The following is a 17,983-nucleotide window of genomic DNA, read 5'->3' as shown; positions in this document are numbered from 1 at the left end:
GTTACCTCCACCAAGGAGGTAATGTTTTTAGTAGCATGTTTGTATGTCCGTCTGTGCGAGCATGTCATTATATGTAAACAGGATCCCTCAAAAAGTTTCAAATGAATTCTGATGAAATTTGACAAAAATGACAAAAAGCATTAAAACTTAGAAACTATGATTATTACAAGTGTGGTGTATATGGTCAACACATAGAAAGTACCATATAAAGATTAAAAATATCATGTCACATTTGACCTCTGACCTCTCCTTCAATGTCAGCAGGTTGATCTGATGGTCAACGTGATAATAATCCTACATAAAGCTTTATCAAAACTATGCTTCTTACTGCCATTGTTTGTACTGACAACATTTAGGAAATGATACTGGCATGTGTGCAAGTGGATGATGGATGACGGACATGGATGACTGTCATAAATGGTTACTACCTAGATATTCATTTTAGTCAGGATATAACACATTTTTATGATCGAGAGAAAATTATTTTGCTGACTCCTGTCTTGGACCCGAATTTGAGAACCAGTGTCATAAATTTTAAAAGTAAAAAAGAATTGCATTTAAATTTTAATTCTTTTAATTTAAATTAAAACAATTAGAGGCAGAGCCTTCAGTGTTATGCCTTTATGATATAGCTTATAGCTAGGGCTGGATCAGGTGACCCTGACCCTTCCCTTAGGCTGCTGGGGGCTTCCCATGAGTAGGGATGGGTACCGGTATCGGTTCTGTCATAAACGGTAGTAACCAGACCGAAAAGCAGCGCACATTTCGGTGCTTTTTTTCGGTGCTTTTTTTTTCCTGAGCTGTGATACACTTTAGATTCTAGCCAATCATTTTACGTTTCCGAGGATAGTAGGCGGGTCCAGGTACGTACGTTCTTTTAGAGCAGAGCTACAGATTAAAAATGCCCAAGGCGAAGCGGTCAAAAGTCTGGCTGTACTTCACAGCGAAATATGCAAACTCAGCAGCCTGCAACAAGTGCTTTAAGCTGATACTGTGATACTGTCAAAGGAGGTAACACCTGGAATCCAATGAAACACCTGGCGACGCATAGCGTTTTTTTTAAAAGCCGAGAAATGCGCCGTATTTGATAGCTTGCTGCGAGACCTCACACCGTGCACATCTACTGCGGGTGGGTTGCCTGTTATCGGACCCGGAGTTAGCAACATCCCCCAAAAACCCGAAGAGGAGAGTCCTGGCCCCTAGCCCTGCCAGTGTAGCAGAAATGATGAGGATGATGATGCAGCAGCAGCCGTTCTTCTCTGGGTCAGTAGCTTAATGTTGTTCGTGTGTAATTTACGTTGAGTAGGCTAACCATGTTATTACATTAATGCGTGTAAGGTGAACTAGCAAACATCATCATAGCTACATGCGGCTGTCTTCTTGTTTGATGGCAGATACTCCCTTCACCCTTGCCAAAAAGGCTAAAATGACCAAAGAAAAAGTGGAAAACAGTTAAACATGAGAGGTTTTTGGACAAAGTTTGTGTTTTTTCTATTGTTTAAGCACTGCTTCCAGCCAAGAGTGATACCATATATGCCCCATAGCTGCAGAAAAGGCTAACATTGTTATCTTTTTACAAAAAAACAGCTAAACATGAGTGTTCTCCATTCTTTAAGCACCGGTTTGAGCACCGTTTAAGCACGGGCACTGTTTCAAAAGTACCGGTTTGTCACCGGTATCGGATAAAACCTAAACGATACCCATCCCTACCCATGAGTATTTCTTCTTCACTCACCTCTTTTCACTCTCTTTGTCTTCATCCATGACTCTCCACTTAATTATTAGTTATTATTCATCTCTGGCTCTCTTTCACAATGTTTCTTTTGTCCTGTTTTCTTCCCCTCAGGCCCAACTGGGAGTTTTTCCTTTCCACTGTTGCCAAGTGCTTGTTCACTGGAGTTCATTTGATTTTGGGGGTTTTCCTTCTACTATTGCAGGGTCTTTACCTTATAATCTAAAGCACCTTGAGGCAAATCACTGTTGCTGTGATTTGAGTTGAATAAAGTACAGAAAACAACCAATTGGCTGATTTGTAATTACACATTTCCTACAGTAGGTACTCATGTGTCTGAACTTCCTCTGGATATTAAGAGAATAATTGTCCTGTTATGATGTTGTAGTCCTGGTTTCACAGACCATGCCAGCTGTGGCCCTGTTTGTGTTAGTGGTTTCCTGTATACAGTCACGTTTAAAGCCATAGATGACAATACAGGCAAAACCTTTTAAGGTCACCAGGCCTGAGAAAACAAATATCTGCAAATAAATGTTATAAATTATGATTCTGTGTCATTAACTGGCTCAGGACGGGTGGAGTCTGCTACATAATGCAACAGAATGGATGCCAAAAGTCAGAACAATCAGAGGAAGTTATTTGAAATTGAGTTTTGCATCCTTTTCTGTGATTAACAGCCTGACATAATGTCCTCATTCATCATAGTGTAAAGCTTGAAGGATTTGTAGTTGTTGGTTAAGGACCCTGAAAAAATGCAATAATGTCTTCTACCCTGTTTTTAGCATTCCTAATTTTGCCAAGGTAATTTCCCTGCTACAAGCTTTGAGACCCCTGCTGAGTTTACTGTCACTTACATCACTGGTTCCCAGCGGCTTGATTTACATTCGCTCTCAGTCATTATAGTAAAGTCGACACATCGAAGAGCTTAAGTTTCATTCAAGGTTATTTTCCATCCATCTATTCTCTTAGCTGCTTATCCTGTTTAGGGCTTAGGGGTTTAGGAGTTGGAGGGGAAAAAATCAACACACACTGGAGGGGGGAACAACTAAGCTGTAGTGCCTCTTCACCTCACTGTGCAATACCTTTTGTGCAATACTTTTGTAAATAGTCAACGGTGCAATAGACTCAATACTTGAAATGTGCAATTCACTTGTATTTTTATTTTTATTCCTATTTATTCTATTTATCCCCTTCGTATATTTTATTTATATTGTCTCTGTATTTATATATATATATATATATATATATATATATATATATATATATATATATATATATATATATATATATATATATATATGTGTGTGTGTGTGTGTGTGTGTGTGTGTGTGTGTGTGTGTGTGTGTGTGTGTATTATATATATATATATATATATATATATATATATATATATATATATATATAATATTCTGTAACTCTGTAACTTCTGTCGGTGCTGTGCTTTTTTGGAAATCGAATTTCCCAGAGGAACCCACCCGAGGGATTAATAAAGTTCTATCTAATCTAATCTAATCTGAATGAAGGTACCCCAGATTTATCACCAAAATAGAGCATTTGTTTCTCACCAAGGCTCAGTCACGTAGGCCCAGAGAACTGGTTAAAGATCGCCTGGCAACTACTGGCAACTACGGAAAAATGAGTATTCCACAACTGGGTGCAAGTGGTTGCTAGAAATTGGTGGCTGTCACTATGAAATTGCTAAAGCTCCAGTCATGCAGATGCAGTGACCTATCAGTGACTGCCTGGCCACGGTTTTGCAAAGCAAACCACAAATGTAGAGATTTCACATTCAAAATACATAACCAATGCTGAAAAAGTTGGGACACTGTGTAAAATGTAAATTAAAAAGAGAATGCAGTTATTTGACAATATCATAAACACATATTTCATTCAAAGAAGAAAACATCTCAAATCTTTAAACTGAGAAAAAGAGACATTTAAAAAAAGAACTATTAGCTCGTCTTCAGTTTGATGGCAGCAACATGTTTACCACGGTGTAGCATCCCCTCTTCTGTTAACAACACTCCATTAACATCTGAGATTTAATGAGAGCAGCCACTCGACTTTTGGAAGACAAATACTGCCCGACGGTTGCCTAATATAGGATTAAAGCTTCTCAGCAGTCCAGGATGTTCTTTGTCATAGTTCTCATTTCATGATGTGCCAAATGCTTTCAGTTGCTGAAAGCTCTGGACTCAAGGTAGGCCAGTTCTACCCTGAAGTCTTGATGAACCGCTGCACCCTGTCAGAGTATATTATCTGTTTTTCAGTCAACTTGAATAAATAAGGAAATGATTTATCTGTTAAATTAATGTATTACCTCATTTTCTTTAGTACTGGGCTGAACACAAGTAGTTTCTTTTCATTGCATCTTAAAATCAAATAAAACTTATTTGTACCTTTTAGAGCTAATATTTAGTCCAATACAATGTTTACTAGACTTTACATGTAGGGAAAAATATGGACTTGTGTACAGCTCCAGAGCTTTATGGAGGAATTATAAGCTCTGCATGTAATATTCAGGTCAGTCCAACTTAGGATCTCCCTGCAGGATTCAAACATTTTTCTAAAATAATTGTACCTAAGCCTGGTAATAAATTTATATATATATTTTTTAATCTGATTGAAAAGAAACGTTCTTTGTCATTGTCTCATCTGTGCCAAATATTCCATGTCATTTGTGACTTAGATTAGGAGGTGAACTTGTTTCTTTTCTGTCTCTGATAGTGGAAAAACTACTCCAGCACACAGCAAGAACCAACACTCAGACCTTTTTTTCTTTTTTGACAAAGTCAAGCCATATGTTTGTAACCCATCCAAGATCCACTCACAGTGAGGCAACTTTGGCCAGCAACTCACCAGTTAGGAAACCTTCATTAACTTCCATAATTCTGTAAAACTAGCTGTGAGGCAAGTGACCAGCAGCAGAGACCTGTTCAAACGGGCACTATGAACATAAAGAAAATGTGTACAAGCATAATGAGAAACCACACAAAATACAGCTAATACAATTATAATAACTTATATTGTAAACTCAGTAAAATCTACATTATGGCTGTAATGTAGAAAGGAAAATATCTCACACTGGTTTAATCTACATATTAGTGTATACTGACAAAAAAAGCTCCACACTTCCTGCGTAAACAGTTGCAGTTTTTCAGCAAATGCTTTCTAAGGAAGAAAAGAGATTATGCCACCGCAGGCTCTAAGCTCTGAATCTAAAGTAACAGGACACAGTGGCGGCATATAACAGCAAAGTGGAGAAAATGTGAAAAAAAGGAGTAGCTTCAGCACATTAAATATACTTATAGAATATATTTAAGGGGAAATCGAATATAAGTGGTGAGTCTGATAGTAGCCCGACTCAAATAAAAGCCCACTTCTCTCTTCAGCTGAGGTAAACAAAAGCTCTGGCCACTATTTAGTATTTATGACGCGTGCACACACACACACACACACACACACACACACACACACAAAGACACACAAACAAATGATAACTACCTTTGGGAGACTTGCCCCACATAGCCGCTGTAGATACAGCTGGAGTAGCTCAAATGAGACGAGTGTTTAAACAATAACCATTTTCTACTCCCCTCCTGCCTGTTTGAGTAGCAGTAGCGACCCTAAGTTTAAACTCCACCATTTGTGGTTAACGTTTGAAAAGCTACTGAAGTGCTTCCCAATTAATTTAAACTGGACTGTATATGTTAGGCAGCTCAGGTTCTCCTGACGCGCGTGATCCCGAGGAGAGCAGCCTGTTTGCAATGTGACGCTAATGGGTGGATTCCTCCACGAATCCAAATGATTACCGCACCGCACTGTTACATTAATAAAGAAGCGTGCACAGGCATTCAGTCGCTGTGATAAATCTCCACATGCAGAACACACCACACACATGCTCCAGACACAATACTGCCTTCTCTTTAAAAGCAAGCCCTATTTAATCATGCGTAGTTCCAATAAATAAATCTCAGTGTTGATTGAATTATCAGAGCGCCATCAGTTTCACTGAAAGTCAAATTCTACTTGAAGTACATAAGCAAATAAAACTGCAGCCTCCTATGGCTACTCGGGCACTCGTCCAAATGGAAAGTGATGCCGCATGACGTATTCGATTGTGTGCACAGTTAATGAAATGAGACCACAAGGTGCTTTCATTAACTGAACTTGCATCGTATTTCTCAGTGGCGCGGTATTGTCTCAGCATTTGTGAATCCGAGGCCATCTTGGTTTTAGAGAACAGAAGACTAATATTCAGAATAGTGACGATACAAAGATACTGCACTCCCACACATAATGCTGCAGGCAAGACTGGATGGGGTAGAGTTAAAAATGGTTTAATGGTTTAACTAACAGTGCACCAACTTGGATAACTCTATAACCTTTTCATCGATTTTATTCCAAAAAATGAAATAAATAAATAAACAACTGTTCAAAGGATTTCAAAATGCTGTGCACACTGTATTTTAGTGATTCCCAAACGTTCAAGCAGATTTTTTTTCTTTCACTTATCTTCACTTAGTAATAGAAGTCTCAGCTGTACAGTCCAGTGGTCTTAGGATAATGAGAACACCTGCATTTTGACTGCTTCCTACTAAAACTCATTTTCACCATTCAAATCAGTCTGCCATCAGCTACAATATCTTGCAGAAAAATAAAGGCCTCATTGCTCAACCAAAACAGAAAGAGCATCCCAGTTTTGTTGATCACTCTCCCCATGTAGCTACAGTGGTGGCCAGTGGAACGACCAGAGTAACGCTGCCGTCACACTAGGGGAAAGTATTGACACCATGTATAATTAACTTACAAGTTTGTTGCCTTTGAAATGGTTGCTTTGTGTGTCATGTTAGTGTGAGTGAATAAGTGTGCCAAGCAATAAAACGGCAATAAGACGGGGTCAGTCTGCTATCAGTTTGTGACTGAATGGGGCCACATTAACAATTACATGCAACCTGTTTATGAATAAATGTTGCCATATGAAGCAAATCTAGTGTGTATACATACACAGAAATTACTTACATTCAGAGTCCAGCCAGATCCTCATAGATCTGGAACTGAAATGCCTCCACAAACAGTGATGCAGTAGCTGCATCAACACATCGGACTACAAACACGCACATTACCACTTCCGGAAGACGATCAAAGCAGCCAAACGTGAGTACAGGGACAGGGTGGAGCAACAGTTTGACAACCCTCGGAGTATGTGGCAGGGACTAAACACGATCGCAGACTTTAGAGGGAAAACCAGCACACCGCAGACCACGGCCTCTCTGTGTGAGGATCTAAACGTATTCTACGCTAGATTCGACACAGCGAACACCATGAGACCGGACAGTGTGTGCACCGCGGATGACGTCAGTGCGCGCACTGTGTCTGAGGAGGATGTGCGGAGGTGCTTCAGGAAGGTGAACGCGCGCAAAGCTACTGGTCCGGACGGGATTCCCGGCCGCGTCCTCAAGTCATGCGCGGCTCAGCTGGCTGGAGTGTTCACACACATCTTCAACCTTTCCCTCTCTCTGTCTGTAGTCCCAGCCTGCTTCAAAATGGCCACCATCGTCCCTGTACCCAAATCCTCCACCATCTCCTCATTGAACGACTGGCGACCTGTAGCCCTGACCCCCATCGTAAGCAAATGCTTCGAGAAGCTGGTCAGGGACTTCATCTGCTCTGCACTACCCGACTCACTGGACCCTCTACAGTTCACATACCGCCACAACAGGTCCACTGATGATGCCATAGCCCTGACACTACACACTGCCCTGTCACACCTGGAGAAGAGAGACACGTATGTGAGAATGCTGTTTGTAGATTACAGCTCAGCATTCAATACCATCGTTCCCTCGAAGCTGGACAGGAAACTGCAGGATCTAGGACTGAGCAGCTCCCTCTGCAGCTGGATCCTTAGCTTCCTGTCTGACAGACGCCAGGTGGTCAGACTGGGCAGCATCACCTCATCCCCCATCACACTGAACACTGGTGCTCCACAGGGGTGTGTACTGAGCCCTCTCCTGTACTCACTCTACACCTACGACTGCACAGCCACTAACAACTCCAACATCATTGTGAAGTTTGCGGACGACACTACAGTGGTGGGTCTTATCACCAATGGTGATGAGACGGCTTACAGGGAGGAGGTCAGCGCCCTGACCCACTGGTGTCAAGACAACCATCTCACCCTCAACGTCGCAAAGACAAAGGAGTTGATAGTGGACTTCCGGAGGTGCAGAGAAGTACACACCCCCATCACCATCAACGGCGCTGCTGTGGAGAGAGTGAGCAGCTTCCGGTTCCTTGGTGTACATCTGGCTGAGGATCTTACGTGGTCAGTACACACAAACAAAACAGTGAAGAAGGCGCAGCAGCGCCTCTTCTTTCTCAGGAGACTGAAAAGATTCGGCATGAGCCCCCGCATCCTCAGGACCTTCTATCACTGTGCCATTGAGAGCATCCTCACTGGATGCATCACCACCTGGTATGGCAACAGCACCGCCTACAACTGCAAAGCTCTCCAGCGAGTAGTGCGGTGCTCTGAACGGATAATTGGAGGTGAGCTTCCCTCCCTCCAAGACATCTACAGGAAGCGGTGCCTGAGGAAAGCGGGGAGGATCATCAAGGACTCCAGTCACCCCAGCCATAAACTGTTCAGACTGCTTCCATCAGGAAGGAGGTTCTGCAGCATCCGGTCCCGTACCAGCAGACTGAGAGACAGCTTTTTCCATCAGGCCATCAGACTGCTGAACACGTCAGAGACACCTCAGCTTCACTACTGGAACTTCAACATTATGCACTCCATACTGCACATTAATACCACTGTTTTGCACATGTCTCAACTCTGTATATTTTTATATATTTTATTTATTGTTTACTCTATTTAATTTGTAAAATATGTACACACACACACACACACACACACACACACACACACACACGTAGAAAAATATTTAGTATACACATCCAGAAATGCATATACTATTATATATTGTACATATATTTATTAGTTTCAGATGTAGCCATTCTTGTATTTTGCTTGTTTACATTATTGTATTTTGCACAACTCTGTTGCTTGTGAAGCTCGCACACAAGAATTTCACTCACATGTGCTGTACCAATGTACCTGCACATGTGATGTGACAATAAAAGTGATTTGATTTGATTTGATTTGCAGGATGGCAGTTTAACTGCAAAGTCACATAGGTGTCCAGAAACCTCGGTTTAATATAGCAATAAAACATTACAACCATTCGAGTTCTGTCTTGCACAGTGATGTGTCGCAGGCGAATTGCGCTCGTCAGTGCAGACTGTCTGATCTGTCTGATAGTGACTGCGTTCAGTTTGTGGTACTGCAAATATTTGGAGACCGGTTGCATCCCACCAGGTGATTTGTGTAACTGTCTTGCAATTGAAAGTGGTCATGCAGAAGTTAAGTGTGTTACACGTTCATCATCTCGGCGATCAGTTGTTTGCTGCAGCTGCTAGCAGAAAGTCACCCAATCTGAAAAAATTCAGTGCATTCTCTCTGCAACCAGTGTTTTTTATTCAAGTCTCAAGGAGGTTGCTGTCCTATTTTTATCCTAGTGTGACTGAACCATAACTGTAGAAAACTCCCCACTGTCAGAGTAGGTAAACAAAGTGATGATAGAGGCTGACAGGTAACAAAAGAGGAGTTTCCTTAACTAAGAAAGAACTCTGAGAACTGAGAGGGTATAAAAGACTAGATATTCACTTGGTATTATTTCTCTTAGATCAGTAATAAACTAAAACTGGCTGCTTGTTAAGGTGATTCCAACTGGTTTTGTATTGGTGGAGCAGTAGTTAGTACTCTTGCCTTACTGCAAGAAGGTTCTGGGGCGTTTCTGTGTTTTCATCTCCTCCCTGTGCCTGGATGGGTTTTTCCAGGCATTCTGGCTTCCTTTAAAAGTCCAAAGATGTTTGGTCAATTAGTGACTCTAAATTGTAGATGTGAATGATTGTCTGTCTCTCTGTGGTAAACCTGTGGAGATGGACCTGCCTCCTGTCCTATAGCAGCTGGGTTATGCTTAAGCATCCCTATGACCTTGAATTTAATATGCAGTTAAGAAAATGGATCTATGGACTTGAACATATCTTAGCAACTGTTGGATGAATTGCCACATAAAAACCAAATTCATGGTTTCCAGAGGATTGTCGCCACTTACCCTTTTTTTTTTAGCAAATTAAAAAATATCAGATAAAAAAAATTATACTGTTTCTTTTACCTTTTCTATCTACATCCCGCCTTCAGAGTCACCCTCTCCTCCCTTATATGGCTGTGTAAAAATATCCACCTCAGATCAAATCACACACTCAAGCGTGTGTTTAAAAAAATAACAAATTTCTGATATAATTTCGATGACAATTTTGTGGATTACGCTTATTTTTTTGTGATGTTGTAATCTGAGAGGAGAAGATAGCAACATCTAGCCTCAAATGAGTCCAGTCTGAGTGTTACGACAAATTGTGTGGTGGTATTGTATCAATGCAGGGACACCAAGTATCAACATTTTATAGAAACACTTTAGAAATACTATGAACAAGAGGACTCCTCTCATGCAACATCATCCTGACATAAAGTTACCCGAGCAAACTTTTGTTTAATTGGCTGTTAGACAGATTGTGTAAGGTCGCCAACATGTTGCCATCAGTCTTTGTCAGTGAGTCCAGTTCGAGAGGACTCAACTCAAAGAACATGAAGATTGCTGAACGCAAATGTAATAGTTATACAGAAATATAACTATTTCTGTATAACTATTACATTAATAGTTATATTTCTGTGAATTTCGGTGTATGCAGACAACAACAGAGGTGTGATTTTCAACTATTTATGTAACCGACCCCATTCAGTTGCAAAACTTTGCATGTTGCAAAATAACAAAAAATTGCAATAATTGTGGGTACTGAACTGTGTCAATATGTACCCTGCCTTTCCCCTTATCTCAACCAGACTAGGCTCCAGCCTTCCCTAAACCTAAACCTGGATGAAAGGCTGTCCCCATGAAAACTCTAACTGGCTCTGTCATTAACTTGACTAAATGCTAAACTACAGTATATTGGCACCAGACCTGATTGTAATGTGGATGGTGTTTATTAAAACCATTTATTCACATGTTAAATATTCATGGGTGAGTTTGCAGGTGCTTTGAGGGAAGGCCTGGTCACATCCACTGAATTATAACAAACACTCACTGAGACAGATAACCACCTATTCAATTGTAAATAAATGCGTGTTGAAAGCTTACTGAGAAGGGGAAAAAGGCAGACAGTCAGACAGTTCAGTCCAATTAAACAGAGTGAATGTGTATGCATTGTGACAGGCTTCTAGCTACCGTTGCCAGAGCTTAAAACGGTGGACTTCCCTGTGTGTGTTTGCATTATAAAATATTACATACAGTAGGCACCACAGCACCTGTGGGCACAAATTAATTATTCAACCTTCTTATTCGAATTATTCAAACAGTAACCGTAGACCCATGTAAATCTAAAAATAATCTGTATGAACTGCGAATATATTTGTTTTTGGGGGGAAAAGTTTAATATTTCTCAAGCACTGATGGAGTGCAGGCTCCTTCCTAGCTGTTAGGTGAGGCTGTGTGCAGGCAGGAATAGGACCCAAGGTGCAGACTCCGGAGACAGACGTGAACTCAAAAAAGGCTTTAATTTAATACTCAAAATATAACAAAACTAAAAAAAACTCAAAACAAACTTAAACTAGAGAAATGACAGAACACACAGCTAAGAAAATGGTAGATCGCGACACGGACACAGAGAAACACAGGGCTTAAATACACAGAGGGAGTAATCAGGGAATGAATAACAGGAGGGAAATACAGCTGGGGCAAATCAGAACTGACGAGACAAAAGGAAGCGTAAACTGAACACACTAAGACAGAGACCTTCAAAGTAAAACAGGAAACACATAACATAGACTCACATGCAGGCACTACAGAGGGAACAGAGACGTGGGACCAGGGCAGACACAAACACTGACTGAACACGGGGATATAGGAACTAAGGATACATAGAGACGCGAACTAGACAAGGGGATGCAGGTGATAGGGGGGACAGAGCAACTAAAGAAAACAGAGACATAAACCATAAGACAGAACTCAAAGAAACCAAAAACTAGAAATTATAAATAATAACATAAACTCAAAAACCCTGGGTCGACGACCCAGGCATCCTAACACTAGCGGGTCGATTGGCGGTGCAAATGAAATATTTGTCAGGTTTCACTTCTGACCTAGAAGAAAAGTAGCAGTAAAAGCAGTCACATTTGCAAAAAAATAACCTTTAGTCAAGCAACACTTAAAATTAAAAGAGTTGCACAAAAGCAGCAGATTGGGGGAAATGCTTCTAAGGATTCCAGAAATGTGAAGAAAATTTCTTTGTTAACAGCTCAGCGTCGGTATCCAATTTTGGAACTACCCCTCTCATCAGTGTGAGAGATTTCTATTAGACCAAAACAAAAGGTCAAAGAGAGTGTGAAGTTCTTTTAAGAGACGCTTTTGATGCCCTCTTGCTTGCTGGTTTAGCACAACAAAGCAAACAACAACTCCCAACACTCCCACGTTACACCTGAATATTATAACCAGTCTGTGCTGAAAGTCTACGCTCCTCATCTGCTGCTTGTTTTAATCGTGGGAGACAGTTATTTGTGATTACCAAAACAGAGCGGGAGACGGATTGTTCTTCTGTCTCCCCCTCTGTTTCTCCAAACTTGGTCAGTGAGTCAGTCACACCCATGCTCCTCACATGTTTTACCTCAGCTGCGACCCAGCAATGATCTCCTTTAAAGTAACAATAAAAGCATTCATATTTCAAGCGTGCACTTTGATCCATTTAAGGCTTGATCATACTCCACGTCTTAGGTAAACAAAGGGGGTTGAGGGGGTTATAGCAATGCTTTTGTGTGATACGGGGAAATCTGGAAAATGTAAAGCAAGCTAACACTGCACTAGCAAGCCCAAGTTCACCTGCAGTGTTGTCTTACATGAAAACTAGAGCGCATACCGAAGGAGGATAAATACAATTATGAGTTAAGTTGGTAATAATTACACATAAATGGTTAACAAATTGAAATAGATTGAACAAGTAGCTGTGGCACTACCTAAAAATGTGTTCTGAGTCTTTAATCAGATGGCTTCACTCCATCTATTAATTGTTCTTAATGAGGAAACAAAATGAACTTATTCAATTGTCAATCAGTAATGGAAAGGTTCATTTGAATATTTGATTTTCTTTCTTTTTCTTTTACACTAACACATGTAATCTTAGGCTTTTTTCCCCTTTAAACTGCATGTGGACTGTAAGAATTCTAATAATGCTCTCATTTTTTCAGCTGTCCCTTCTTTTAACCTTTAACCCTTGCAGGAAAACGTCAGGGTCAGTCTGGTTTATGATCGCATAATCATCGAGCATTTCCCGACCTGCACTCCTCACTCGGAGCCCTGGACTTTACCCGGCCGCACATTCTTATGCACAACCGGCCGGGGCGATGTGTCCTTCAGCGACCTTGCCACTCCATCATCAATCACCTCCCAAGGAGAGGCGTTCACAGGGAAGACTGAATAAACGTCACTTTGTCAGTATGAACAACAGGACTCGCGAAACTTTTTAAACGACGCTGCCTCACACCTCTGACATCCACTTTTCAGGATGAGCAATTGCAGATGCTACTCTGAATTCTGATACTGTCTCCGGCCTGAGCCGTGGTCCGCTCAGTCTGACGGCCTGCCTCTAAACACCTCAGGGCTAGACAAATAATGTTTGGTCAAATAGACGAAAAAAAAAAAAAAAAAGATCCTCTGCTTTCAGTAAAGAAAACATTTGGACAGCCTGCGAAGAATAAATCTGCTGTCATAGCCACTGTCATGATCTCAAAAATACCCACTCCTCTCTCTGACACCTATAATCAACAACATGCTTGAAGCCAACAGAAGTGTGCTCGAAGAATCTCGACCTTATCATTAAGGAATCATTTATTTTCTGTAGTTGCTGTTGGATTGTTACGTTGGACTCTAGATGTTACATAAAGAATGCAAATAGAATATTATAATGTCCGCAATAGTTCCAAATTAAGTGCAATCTTTCTATAAAAACATTTGCTCATGAGTGTAATCGGTATGAGAAGGATATGCCAGCCTCGTCGCTTTCAGACAGACCCTTCGCACAGCGAGGCCTTCTGCGGTGGAAACACATGATTAAGTGGCAAAAGCTAGATTTAGTGTCCTGACCAGAGAACAGAGATGGGCTTTGTTTCTGCTTTGCTCCTGTGGGACCCAGTTTGGCTGACGGCAGTGGGCTGGTGTCCATATGGGGGGGGGGGGGGGGGGGGGGGGGGCATCACCCACAATACAGGAGCCCTCCATTAAAAGGACTCTATCTGGCCTACAGGGGCAAGCAAATCACATCAAAAGAGACTTCTATGGGGGATTAATAAAGTCGCTTAGTGTGCTGTATAAATTCCATCATTCATCAACGATGATAACAATAATGATGATATATATGAGTCCAGCCCCTAGCTAGGATTAGTAAGTTACAAGCAAAACAGTATACTCTCATCACGGAATTGGACTGGGAAGCCTAATAATGCTCCCCCATGACCTCGGATGAAAAAGTTAATGCTCATTTGGTTCAGAGTGAAATTACTATTAAAATGTTTCCTCAGACCTTGTCTCCAGAGCACCTAACCTTTCCCAAGCGCCCCTGTAAAACCACTGTAGTGATTTTCATGAAAAGTGCTACATTTGATTAACATTCAACTGATGCCTAAACCTAAAAATATGAGTGCATCGAGTTTTCACGCTCGTCTTTTCTGCTCTGCTTGTCCAAAAGAGCAAGTGCACTAAACTAAGATTCTGAAAATAATACAATATATGTTTGCATGTTCTCTAGCTACTCCTAGATGAGTGGACCAATCTTGATGTAATTTTGCATAAACACTGCCTAGGGCAGGGGTGTCCAACTCCAGGCCTCAAGGGCCGGTGTCCTGCAGGTTTTAGACGTGTCCGTGATCCAACAGAGGTGATTTAAATGGCTAAATTACCTCCTCAACATGTCTTGAAGTTCTCCAGAGTCTTGTAATTATTTGAGTCAGGTGTGTTGATCCAGGGATCTCTAAAATATGCAGGACACCGGCCCTTGAGGCCTGGAGTTGGACACCCCTGTTCTGGGGTAATGTGAATGCTAAAATACATATGACTTATACAAATATCTCATACAAAATCCCCAAATCATATATAGTTATACATTTGATAGTTCAATTGAGTGTGTTTTTGTGTTCGTTATGCATTTTAACCGTCAGTGCAAATATTTAAACTTTTTGGTGCAGCTGAATGGCCGCTGATTATCGATCAAAGAAATAAGCCACTATAAAAGCATTTAAAATTTAGAAAATACTGCAGCAGAGCAGGCAGCAACATTGTGGGGATAAGAACACAATGTTTGGATAAGCATCATATTATAAGAGACTTTATAAACAACCTGTCATGTATTAAATCTTCTATATGAATTCATCATTAATTTTGCAGTATACATATTATTTAATATATTCTTCATTTTACTAATTTATATTGTTTAGATTTGACAACTAATAAATAATCTAATAAGTCAGTATTCTGGTAAATTTACCAGTATATAGATCTTCCATCAATGAATTATTAAATTGTGTGCTTATTGTGCCAATAATATATCTGGTACCATATATTTGTACGCAGAGTATATCACAAACACACGCATACTAAAATGAAAATCTGCGAAATGTTTCATGTAATCACGATTTTAAAAACTACTGGACGCTGCCAGGCTACCCTCAGCCTCCTAGTAGATACACCTATGGTATCACTTTGAAAATCATACATGACATCTTTCTCGATTTATGGTGTTCACAAGATCTTCAGAAAACTTGGACTCTCACCTTGACCTTAACCTTGAAGTCAACCTCACTGAGATTCAAACTCATCTCAGACTTTTAGTAGATGCACCCATGGAACGAATTTCAAAATCCCACGTCTCCTCGTTCTTGAGTTCTCACATTCACAAACTTGGGTGTCACGCCACCCACCCGCCTGGTGGTGTGACGATATTACCCCCTCAGCCTTTTATGGCAGAGAGGTTAAAAAGGGATGAAAAAGTGACAGTTATTCTTGACAGTTATTGTTTATTGAGCCAACACCAAAGCAAAGACTGGCGTGCAGTGCAGGGGGTTATTTTGAAGCACTTTTTTTTATTTCAGTGGTCCACAGGACATAACAACTGCATATAGAGAAAAAAACGTCAAATCTACTAAAAACTTCTACCAACTTCCACCTTCTATGTTTGCTGGATTTCAGTTTGTCATTCACAGAGTATTTTGTCTGTTTTATTATGTCTGTGCCTAAACTGAATTAGAAAGGAAACAGATTGCCTCAGAATAAAAATGAATGAAACTAAAATTATCTGCATATCTAGAGCCATCGTTAAATAAGAAAAGATGTGCAAATCAGTTTCTGTTTCATTTAAAAAAAACAAAAAACTTGCAGTGGGATCCAAGTTTCCATTCCTGCCCCAAACGGTCTGTTTGTTGAAGAACATTGAGAGCGCAGCTGCAGCAAGAGTGGTGCAAACATATACACATGCCTTATTAAGCTTGTCAATCAGCTGCCAATTCTCCACAACCCTCAGATCCATTCAGTCAGCCAGCCGTACAGGAAGGCAGTCAGTCGGCTGTGCCAGACGAGGGAACAGCTGGCCGCCACTTTCAACTCACTGAGGCTACCTGGTTTGGCATCAGCTTCCAGCAACAGGCGTATCTCTGCCAAATGCTGCATGTGGCAGGAAGAATGGAAAGACTGAACCAAGGGAGTGAGGTGAAAGAAGGGATAGGCCACGCAAACTGCTGCTCCAAAAGGTCAGGTGCGACAGACCTTTGGCTGAATGTCCTTAAAAGCCTCGCAATCATCATCTCCATCACTCCAATGGAACTGGAGAGAGAGTCGGACAATTTAATGGCACTAATAAGGCCCGGAGAGACAGGTGACACCATCCTGTAGGTCACCAGGCGACACAGCCACCCAAAAAGAAGTGAAAGAGAGGCAAAATTATACCGCTGCCATTATTCCAATCTAAATTTAACTGTCAGTCAGCAGTCGGCGGAGACGGGGGCCAAAACTGACTGTAATAATATTCACAGCAGTCACTGATGTAGTTTGCGTGCGCGTGTGTGTGTGTTTTGGCGTGAGTGGTGAGCTTAATATGTGTGCTTTCACATGCACATACCTCTGGGAATGACTGACTGAACAGAGCAAGTTATCAAGCCATCCGCTCTGTGTGATTTCAGCCCCTTTCTGATTTCCTCATCAGCCAGTGTCTGTGTCACCATCAGGTAGAAAAGCAGCTATCACCGGGCTGCACGGAGGTGAAAGCAATCAATAGCTGACTTCAGGGGGGGACACAGGAGGAGCTATCATGGAGCTCATCATCAGGCTGTATGAATACAGCCCTCTGGGAGATTGCATATGGTGCGAGAGTCATCGGCACGAGCCCGCCACAGTCAGTCACACTGTCAGAGCACCCTGATCTCACACTGCATTAGTCCCTAATATGATGCTATATATTATCGCTTTTAGGACATTTACTGTGGCAATTGTGGTTAAGCGCAAGGGCTGGAAGGTAAAAGAAAAAAAAACACACTGGCAAGCCTCCTGCAGGGTAAAACCTGACAAGGATCTCCTAATTCCCACCATGTCCCCTGTTTGCCTTTTCCCAGCTACAGTGCAATACTGCTGCTGCGATGACAGCTATTAGGACTCTGGGGAGGACAAAACATTAAAGAGTGCTTGATTTAAGTACTCACAGCTTTTCCAGGGCAGCCAAGCCATAGAAGGAGCCGTTCCTCAGCAGAGAGATCTTGTTGTTACTCAGGTTTCTGTTTAGGGGCAAAAGATATGAGAGAGAGAGAGAAAGAAGTCGAGGTGAGCATGCAGAGCAAGTAAGAGGAGGCGCATTTGTAAATATCACAAAAACAGAGCTGGGGGAGATTACTTATTCAAATGGCTGATAAATTGTTTATCCTCTGCCTGTCAATATTTTGGCAAGAAATAAGGATTTATGCCTGATGAGATTGCGGCTGTAAATTACTCATCCAAGCCACGTTTTGGACTTGTTTATGGCCATTTGTGGTTAAGATGTGTAATGATCCAAGCCATCCACCACCCCCCACATGCCCCCTCCTGCACTCCTTCATGTCAAAATATT

General features: G+C 41.3%; 1 protein-coding gene across 1 annotated transcript in view; it reads right to left on the bottom strand.

Annotated features, from left to right (window-relative positions):
* The window catches only part of adgra1b (adhesion G protein-coupled receptor A1b), a 194,554-nt gene that overhangs the window by 154,611 nt on the left and 21,960 nt on the right, over positions 1-17,983 (bottom strand). Inside the window, exon 2 of the mRNA XM_086258391.1 lies at positions 17,583-17,654. Within this exon, the coding sequence (XP_086114517.1) occupies positions 17,583-17,654 (72 nt within the window). The remainder of the gene's footprint in view (positions 1-17,582; positions 17,655-17,983) is intronic.

The sequence above is a fragment of the Aulonocara sp. 'chitande type north' Nkhata Bay genome, linkage group LG13 (assembly GCF_057382095.1).
Source record: "Aulonocara sp. 'chitande type north' Nkhata Bay isolate Kocher_YH1m ecotype deep benthic linkage group LG13, A_spYH_male_GT1.1, whole genome shotgun sequence".
Lineage (NCBI taxonomy): Eukaryota > Metazoa > Chordata > Actinopteri > Cichliformes > Cichlidae > Aulonocara > Aulonocara sp. 'chitande type north' Nkhata Bay.
The sequence above is the reverse complement of the archived record's forward strand: the minus strand, read 5'-3'. Positions and strand labels throughout refer to the sequence as shown.